Source organism: Mus pahari, chromosome 1 (genome assembly GCF_900095145.1).
Source record: "Mus pahari chromosome 1, PAHARI_EIJ_v1.1, whole genome shotgun sequence".
In the NCBI taxonomy this organism is placed as follows: Eukaryota; Metazoa; Chordata; class Mammalia; order Rodentia; family Muridae; genus Mus; species Mus pahari.
The window spans coordinates 165,189,897-165,199,464 of NC_034590.1; the positions used below are offsets into that span (position 1 = coordinate 165,189,897).

Genomic DNA, 9,568 nt, shown 5'->3' on the forward strand with positions numbered 1-9,568 from the left:
CACTCTCATCGGAGGTAGATATATACAACCTGAAGATTTCTGCATCATGGCATAGTGTAGTTTGAAATCTGTTCCCGCTTCCCCCACCCCTGAGTTTAGTCCAAACTTGCCCCCCAAGACAGTTGAAAAATGGAGGAAAGGACTCCAGAGGAGCCTGGAGCCCTTAAGTCGCTTTCCAGCCCTGACGACCAGCGGCCAGCAGGTGTCAGTGCGCTCTCGTTCTGTCATGGCTCAGGGCCTACCCCTCCCGGACCCTTCCCCACTGCCTTTCAAAGGGGCGCAGTGCAGAGTCCAGGCCTTGAGAGTCCCGCAGACAGCTCGGTGGCTGCTAGGATATGCGGCCTTCTCTTCCCTAAGTATGGATAACTCCGAGCCTGGTCTGCTCGCGTGGATGCTGGGCCATTCCGCTCCAGTGGTTCCTTAGGAACCCGCACAAGCTTACCTCTCCCGGATCCCTTTCATCCCGGTCACCAGAAGCACCTGCACTTGGCCTGGGGCGGGGCTGCTCGCCAGCGACTCTTAAGCCACTCTGCATCTCCTAATTCGGGTCCCAGCACCCTGGCACCCTCTCCTGCTAAAACCCAGCTAGATCGGTGTACCGCTGTGTGCCTGCTACTGTCTCCTGGGCCAGCTAGTAGCCGAACGGCCAACTCCCAGCAGGGGCCGCTCCCCACTCCTTAGGCTCTTTCTTAAAGCCCCTCGCTCCCTGTACCCGCCTTTCCAAAAGGCCGGTCCAGCCCCAGAGGCAGCGATCTCCAGGGTCCGACTTGGGTGCAGGCTCTAGACCTAAGGAGGGGAGGCGCGAGGGGCGGAGGAGGGTCGACTTCCCACGTGGGGGCTGACGCCGGCTGCTCGGCAACGCCGGCTTCATCCTGAGGCTATAAAACCAGTCCAGCGAAGAGCGGCGGAGCAGCCTCGGCTCCCGATTCCGTGCAGACGCCCAGCAGCCGGCGCACACCGCCCAGCAACCCAGCGCCTCCAGCTCCAAGTCCTGCGGTCCTGAGAAAACTCACTCGGCCCTCCGACCCCCGCCGGGTCTGTGGCACTCAGCGCCCACCCAGCTCGCAGCTAGCAGCCACCCTTGGCTCCGCCGCGGCTCCTGGAGAGCCGGTCGCTCACCTAGCTTGGCCCTGAGGACCGAGGTGGGGGGGTGCGGCTTCATGCGGCCCCCACACCCTTCACCCCACCGCCGCCGCCCCCGAGCTCTGTGTACAGAGTCCCAGCCCCAGCAGGGCGCACAACTTTGGAAGTCCCGTGGGGTTCCTAGAGGAGGCAGAGTCCGCGCCTTCGCCGGAGGTCCGGCCCAGCCCGCGCCACCCCGCCTGGAGGGTAGCGACGGAGTTGGAAATCTCTTCGAGGGTGTAAGAAGACAGACCTAGGACTCGGAGCCCACACCAACACTCCTCGGCTGCCTCTTAGGGTAAGACTTCCTGCTTTCGCTCAGCTTAAGAGTCAAGGTATAGATGGCTAGCTAAATGCATTTGTATAAATTTCTGACATCTTTCCAAATCATTAGGCCACCGATAATTTCTTTTCTCTTTTCTTGAAGAATAAAATCTCTAACCACCAGCTGGCCCTACTCGATCCTGCCGCTTAGAAATAGAACTTGGCTGTGTTTGAGGAGCTGGGAGAGAGAAAGCACCCACCCGGAGCGTCGGAAGGACGAACTGGTGCCAGTTCGCGGGCTCCAGTCCATGGACCACTAGCGGTCCCCAGCTTGGGCCCGGGTTCACTGTGGCCCTCTTCCTTATGTGAGGCGCGGCGGGACGAACCGCGCACCGGAGGAAGAGGAGGACCCACGGACGCGGGGCCGGAAGGCAGCTGGCAGCAGGCCCACGAGAACCGGTACCCGCGTTCATGTTCCGCCAGGAGCAGCCGCTGGCCGAGGGCAGCTTTGCGCCCATGGGCTCCCTGCAGCCGGATGCCGGCAACAGCAGCTGGAACGGGACCGAAGCGCCCGGAGGCGGCACCCGAGCCACCCCTTACTCTCTGCAGGTGACACTGACGCTGGTTTGCCTGGCTGGCCTGCTCATGTTGTTCACAGTGTTTGGCAACGTGCTGGTTATTATCGCGGTGTTCACCAGTCGCGCGCTCAAAGCTCCCCAAAACCTCTTCCTGGTGTCCCTGGCCTCAGCGGACATCCTGGTGGCCACGCTGGTCATTCCCTTTTCTTTGGCCAACGAGGTTATGGGTTACTGGTACTTTGGTAAGGTGTGGTGCGAGATCTACTTGGCTCTCGACGTGCTCTTTTGCACGTCGTCCATAGTGCACCTGTGCGCCATCAGCCTTGACCGCTACTGGTCCATCACGCAGGCCATCGAGTACAACCTGAAGCGCACGCCGCGCCGCATCAAGGCCATCATCGTCACGGTGTGGGTCATCTCGGCTGTCATCTCCTTCCCGCCACTCATCTCCATAGAGAAGAAGGGAGCTGGCGGCGGGCAGCAGCCGGCCGAGCCGAGCTGCAAGATCAACGACCAGAAGTGGTATGTCATCTCCTCCTCCATCGGTTCCTTCTTCGCGCCTTGCCTCATCATGATCCTGGTCTACGTGCGTATTTACCAGATCGCCAAGCGCCGCACCCGCGTGCCTCCCAGTCGCCGGGGTCCGGACGCCTGTTCCGCGCCGCCGGGGGGCGCCGATCGCAGGCCCAACGGGCTGGGCCCGGAGCGCGGCGCGGGTCCCACGGGCGCCGAGGCGGAGCCGCTGCCCACCCAGCTTAACGGTGCCCCGGGGGAACCCGCGCCCATCGGGCCGCGCGATGGGGATGCGCTGGACCTAGAGGAAAGTTCGTCGTCTGAGCACGCCGAGCGGCCCCCGGGGCCCCGCAGACCCGAGCGCGGCCCCCGAGCCAAGGGCAAGACCCGGGCGACCCAGGTGAAGCCGGGGGACAGTCTGCCGCGGCGCGGGCCCGGGGCCGCAGGGCCGGGGGCTTCGGGGTCCGGGCAAGGAGAGGAGCGCGGCGGGGGCGCCAAAGCGTCGCGCTGGCGCGGGAGGCAAAACCGGGAGAAACGCTTCACGTTCGTGCTGGCGGTGGTGATCGGCGTGTTCGTGGTGTGTTGGTTTCCGTTCTTTTTCACCTACACGCTCATAGCGGTCGGCTGCCCGGTGCCCAGCCAGCTCTTCAACTTCTTCTTCTGGTTCGGCTACTGCAACAGCTCCCTGAACCCTGTTATCTACACCATATTCAACCACGACTTCCGACGCGCCTTCAAGAAGATCCTCTGCCGTGGGGACAGAAAACGCATCGTGTGAGCGCATGGGCCGTGCCCTGCGTGCAGAACACTGGTCAGATGCAGGTCCTGGGCTTCGAGGGGGCGCGTCTACGCATGCTGCCCCTTGCACTCTGAAACCCCGGACCTACCCAGCTTGGAAGGAGCTCCGTGGCCTTTGAGACCTTTTGTTACTATGTGTAAAATTCTGGCTGAGAGGGACACATGAGCCCTTTTACTGGTTGTTCCCAACCCACAGCCAGTTTCCTGGTGGGCTATCCCTGATCAGTATTGTTTCCTGATGATATTGTCATCTTCTCCCCAAGTCTGACTCTTCAGAGCAAGCACAGTTCTAGAGAGGGCATGGCTGCCAAAGGGTTAATGAGCCAAGGTTTCCTCAGCTCTGGCTAATTATCTCCCCCACACCCCCTTCCTTAAAAAAGAAAGATCATTCAGGGCAGTCCTGCCTGCCCTACCTCCCCCCCCCCCACTGTAAATATACATTATTTTTGATAGCATACTTTGGGTTCTTCAGTGTTGGCCTTGATGCATATTGGAATCATGGCTGTGGAGATGCCCTCCAGTCAGACAGTGGGCTATCTGGTCCAGACCAAGCTCTTTTGCAATGCAAGCCCCTTTCTAGTGTTATTACATCGCTCTCAGTGCTTTCCAGCAGTAACTGGTGACTGTCCCCTGGACATGGACCTGCTTTGACATTTCCTGACAAGGAAGGGATTTCTGTTCATTTTCCCCTGTGCCTAACTGCATAATTGCCTTTTCCTATGTAAATATTACAGCGATGGACCGAGACAGGAGGAAATGAACCTTCTGCCTTGCATCAGCCCTGTGTATAAAGCCATTATCCGCTGAGGCACCGCTTGCCCCAGTAACTCACTTTAGAACTGACTTTGCGGTTCTCCCCCCCTCTGGGGCTTGAAGAAGAGTGTGTATGTTTCTATCTTGTCTGTGTGCCGCCCCTCCCCCAGAAAGTGCTGACTAAGGGGAATCTTTTAGCTGCTGTTTTTAGACACCCAGGAGGGGAAATTATGTGGAAGAAACCAACCCGATACAATTTGCCAAGGTAAACAGTGTGAGGAGGCAAATGGGCTGCCACACTGTATGGAGCCAGCCCCAAGAGCTCTTGGGTATCAAAGTGTTACCTCCCCTTGCTTTCCTGGCTGAGATCATGTGACTAATGAATTGCCAAAGTCAGGGAGTAGGCGGAGACTTCGTGTTTACAACCTGGTTTCTACTTATTTTAGGCAGACTGTGGAAGACCTGTGATCTGATTTCACGAGAGAAAAACTAAATGTCAGCACTTGTTGCTCCTGATGGTGGATTTTTTTTTTTTAATAAAAGTTTACAGATCAAATGTGAAATAAACATGAATTAAGTGGTCCTCCTGTCTAGTAATTGAGTTTTCAAGCCTTGGAACTCTGGGGTTATCTGATAATAGACACTTTGTGAACTGTCTTTGAATGCCTGAGCACTGACTAACTACCATTCCTGTGAGACAGTTTGCCTATTCAATGCCTTGCCTTCTTTAATCTTTTCCAGAACACTATGAGGTAAATCGTACTGCTGTTCCCATTTTACAGGTAAAGAAACAGTGCAGAAGGCAGCTGGCTTACTTTATTAAGGCTAATAGGTATGTAAGGTCATGGCTTTCTCTTTCGTCTCTGTGAAGTCTGTGCTCCTAACCCCAGACTCTTCAGATCTGTGCTGCTCACACTCCTGAATGTAAGCGCACTGCACACACAGTGTAGATATATCCAGCGTACCGTATGCACACACCCTAAAGTGTCTATACGCCCCCCCCCAAATACATATATTCCTCAAAGCATCTATCTATCCTAAAGTGTATACATACAAAAGTCTGGAATACACTTGACAATGGGCATCAAACAGGAAAATGTGCTAATAGAGAATATGGGAAATACTCCGCCGCTTGGTATAGGCAGCTAGTGTATCAGCTGGCAGTTTGAGTTTTCTCTCGTCAGAGGTATGTTTCCTTGTGACTTCTCTCTCCTATCAACATCTGTCCCTTCTCTTCGGCGGGCTTTAGACCCTCACAACAATGGCTATGGCCCTTTAATGCCAGTAGGATCTTAGAGATCTGATGAGCCTACCTAATATGGAAGTGGGCAGGTGCAAGTGACTTGCTTAGGGTCGCATCGATGTAGGTAATGGGGCCTTGGCCACGGACTGCCCCCAGTTAAGAAGATGAGTCCCAATGAGCCCTATGCATGACTGTGGGGGAAGTCTCCTGATGCAGCTGAGTGGAGAGATCTCAGAGAGGAGCTGGGTTTGAGGGACAAATGCAAATGACAGGGTTTGGTTTTGATGGAAGGACAGACTTTGCAAGTACAGCCACCTCCTGTATCTGGTGTGCTGACCAGCCCTGCTACAGAAGTGGGTGCTAAGTGCCTTTTGGATATGCTCGCAGCATCTTGCCTCTGGTGAAGGGGTATGTGCTCCCACCCTCCCTCACCCAGGCTCCAATCCCTCTATTCTAGGGCACCCATTGCCTCAAAGGCAAACAGTGCTAGACAATAGGCCAGCTTGGCAGGCCTCCAGGACCAGAACTGTGTGACCTAGGCAGAGAAGCAGAGAGACACAGCTCACCCTTGGCTTCCTTCTGTCCTGCTAGCTGAGGAAGTGTTTGCCTTGCCTGTATCCTCAGAGTTGCTGCCCAGAGGGGGAAGTGAAGGCAGAGGGGTGTGAGGAGGGCCTGATATCTTGGCATCTCCTATTCAATACATTAGCAGAGAAGCCTTAGGCATGGACTGCTGGGTTTCTGAGTTCACAGAAGGGCTTGCTGTTCTTTTGAAAGGGCTCAAGCAGCAGTTTGTGAAGGTGTATGAGGGGGTGGGGTGGGGGTGGGAGAGTCACAGCTGCTTCTTGTAGCTTCCTAGATTTCTTGCTGTGAGGATAAGTTTGGGGGGCTTAGGACCCTCATCTTAGTCTGGACAGTAGCAGGTCCTCTCCCCGAAGGCTTTGATCAAGGATTCAGGTGAGAGGGTAAAAAAAAAAAAACGAGGCCCAGATGTTTCCTTCTCCATGACTTAATTCAATCAGCACTTTCGAGCCCAGATGCGGCCTCAGCCTCTTCAGATCCACGCTGCCCAGCCAGAGATCCTGAGAGCTGGCTAGTTATATATAACCCTCTCCTCCCCTGGACTCTCTGTCACCATCTATCCCTACCACAGATTCTGTTTGCCTCAAGAGGAACCAAGAAAGAAGTGCCGGGGCTGCCCCCCCCCCCCACCTCCCCCAGCAGATTTCAACAGCCTATTCTTAGGGGCGGCAAGGGCAACTCCTGGCCCCAAGATAGGATATCTGTTAAAAGAATTGTCTTTCTCATCCAGGGGACTGTTTTTCTCCACAGTCAGGCTCCTTGCCAGGTTGCCCTCAGTACCTTACCCTGGGTTCTGACAATCTTCATGTGGGCCTGGGAGTCTGGGATGCAAAGAGCCCCACCTCAGCAAAGGCTGTCTCTGTAACGGTAGCCAGGCCGCAACACTGGACAGTTACAAGCGCCAGAGTTCAGGTTGGACATAGCATCCATCACTTCAATTGACAGAGATCCTGGGATTTAGAGTTCAATACAGACGAGGGAATGGCCTGTTGGAAAGGAAGGAGATGAGGGACCGAGAAGCTGCTTTCTGGTCTTCGATTGGCTGTTGACTAACTGTGTGACCTTGAGGGATGTGTAAAAGGAAACTTGCTGTGTTGTCTAGTGTCCTTTAGATGTGCTCTGTGGACCTAATTAAATCAACCTCTAGTCTACTCATGTCTCTGTGCATCTACCCATTATCCAGCTAATACTTATCATCCACCTGTTTGTTCATCTAGCTATCAATTATATAATGCCTTCTAACAAGTCTTTTAGATTTTCCTTTCCTTCTTTCCTTACTCCCTTCAAACCCTTCCACCTCCCTCCACAGATACCACCTCCTCAATTTTTTTCTTTTCAAATTCATGGCCTCTTTTTCTTAAATTGCTGTTTTTGTTGTTGTTGTTGTTGTGGTGGTGGTGGTGGTGGTGGTGGTGGTGTGGTGTGTGTGTGTGTGTGCGTGTGTGTGTGTACTCCTAAATGCACAGAACATGTCAGTCCATATAAAGCAATTTTGACAGGTCCCTTTGGTGACTTGGTGTGCTGTGTTTCACAAGCTGGATGGAATCACGTTTGCTGGGACACTTGCCTCAGGAATCCCGAGGGGGCTTTCTGACGATCCATTTTCAGATGATATAAAACGCTAAATCTGCTCTCCTCTGTCCCTGTTAGGTGAAGCATGTGGAGAGACAGGTCCAATTCTGCCTGAGGACACATTTTCAGGTGTATTGTACGTACGCAATAAGGGTTGTGTTGCGGTTTGCAGATGTGGGCCAAACTTGCCTGTATGTATGTGTGCATGTGAGCATGTATAAGCGTATCTGTGTGATGCCAGGGGAATGCATGTGTGTAGGCATACTCATGCACGTTTGTGTCTGTGTGTGCATGTGCTTTCTGTGTGTGGAGTCACAGGAGCTGGCTTGTCTGGGGTGGAAGATCTAGACTAGAGAGAGGCGGGCATGCATGCCAGAGGAGAAAATTGCAAAGGGAGGCCAAGGGGAGTGTGAGGATGGCTCACAGATTCCAACTGTGACGAGCCTCTCCTTAAGCTTAGAACAGGCTCCCTGTGGCCACAGAGTTGCCCTTGACCAGGGCAACAGTAGTGAGGCGAGATCAGCAATGATGGACGTGGGGTTCCAGAACAGGCCACCACCAGTTCTCGGTGTCGCTTTCTCCAGCGCCCACACTCTCCTGCTTTCTATGAAAAGGGAAGAGTTACCCAGCCTCAAGGAATTTCAGGGATGGGGGGAGGCCAGGCTGGTGAGAGGCTCTTAGTGTGTTTTCCAGCTCCATCAAAGCTAGAAATGTTGGTCCTCTATGAATTTTGAACTTGAGCAAAAAAGATGGCACACTGAGAATGGGTAAATGAAGGGAGGCAGAAGGACTGTTCACAAGATGCAGAGTTGAGAAATGCCTCCAAGGGACACCTTTCAGAACCCTTAGACCCAAGAGAATGGGCAAGGGAGTTGCTAATGAAACTACCTCACTCAGGCTGCAAGGTTGGCTGGTAGACACCACTGATGGGGGCGGGGCTTAAGCCATTGCCAAGCTGCCTTGGACCGGAAGAGAAGCGGAAGAGAAGTGGAGAATCTCTCACTCCCGCACCTTGCTCGGCTGGTGGCAGTCCTCACTGAAGGCTGGTGGCAGTCCTCACTGAAGGCTGGTGGCAGTCCTCACTGAAGGCTCAGAGTACAGGAAGCTCCAGAATCTGATCAGCCTTCCAGGGTCCAGCTCAGGGTCCACGACAGAGGCAAGCACAGAACATTTAATATCAGACCTGCAATCAAGCCAGGACTTGGGGAGCTGAGCCAGAGGGTCAGTTCATCCAGGGACCAGTTGCTTAGATCACTGGGCAGCTAGCTGTAGAGAAACAAGCAAGCAAAAACCACACAGACAGAGAGAGACCTTTCTTTCTCTTTTGTGGATGTGAGAGTCTGTTTCTGTTATGCCCAGACCTCGGGGGTCCCCACAGGCCACAAAAGACCACCAGGAGTCCAACTTGTATGCAAAAGCAAAGAGTCTTTGTTCATGGTCTAGCTCAGACTTCTCCAACCTTTCTGACTACAGACACAATGGATGGGTATGGAAGATGCTGAGGTGGTGTCAGCCTTATCTTTGATACAGTTTAAGCTGGGTAAGGGGCTTTCTAACTTGGCAGTTACATGATTGGTTGGCATTTCAGAAAGCATAGCTTGCATGAAATTCTAGCTAACATCATAAACTTTGCTATAACTTGAGCTGTTTGCCCTGGACCTGACACTGGGTGTTTCCCCTTACCAAGGGTTGTTATTTGGGGGTGGTGGGGGGTGGTGGGGTGTCTTGGTTCCTGGAGCCAGGCTGTGGTTTTTCCATTTACCAAGTTCAAACTGAGGACAAGCTGGACATAAGATGGAGTTTGAATACAAAATAGAATTAGCTGGCTGGGTCCTTCCATATCCATATTGTTACGAGCATGGCTTACTCGTGTGTGTGTGTGTGTGTGTGTGTGTGTGTGTATGTGTGTACCCACAGACACATATAGACAGATAGGTGTGCATGCACCCACACCCACACACCATCCTTTTATTCTCCTTCCCTGACACTTAGGGAGGCCCTGAGAACCCTAGCCATAGTTCTCTGGGCTTTTTATGCCACAGCCTGAGCTTCGGGGGCCAAGCAGCAGCAGCAGCTGAGTTGCATAGGAAAGACGCCACTAAGGCTGAGGGCTGATTGCAGAAAAGTGGGGACTCAAGCCAGTGTC

The 9,568-nt window shown here is 53.8% G+C and overlaps 1 protein-coding gene across 1 annotated transcript; it reads left to right on the forward strand.

Annotated features, from left to right (window-relative positions):
- The first annotated feature begins 909 nt into the window (after positions 1 to 909).
- Positions 910 to 4,595, forward strand: Adra2a (adrenoceptor alpha 2A). Its single transcript, XM_021200295.1, has 2 exons — positions 910 to 1,420; positions 1,550 to 4,595. The coding sequence occupies exon 2, from the start codon at positions 1,858 to 1,860 to the stop codon at positions 3,253 to 3,255; it is 1,398 nt and encodes a 465-aa protein (XP_021055954.1). The 5' UTR covers positions 910 to 1,420; positions 1,550 to 1,857; the 3' UTR covers positions 3,256 to 4,595.
- Positions 4,596 to 9,568: the final 4,973 nt, after the last annotated feature.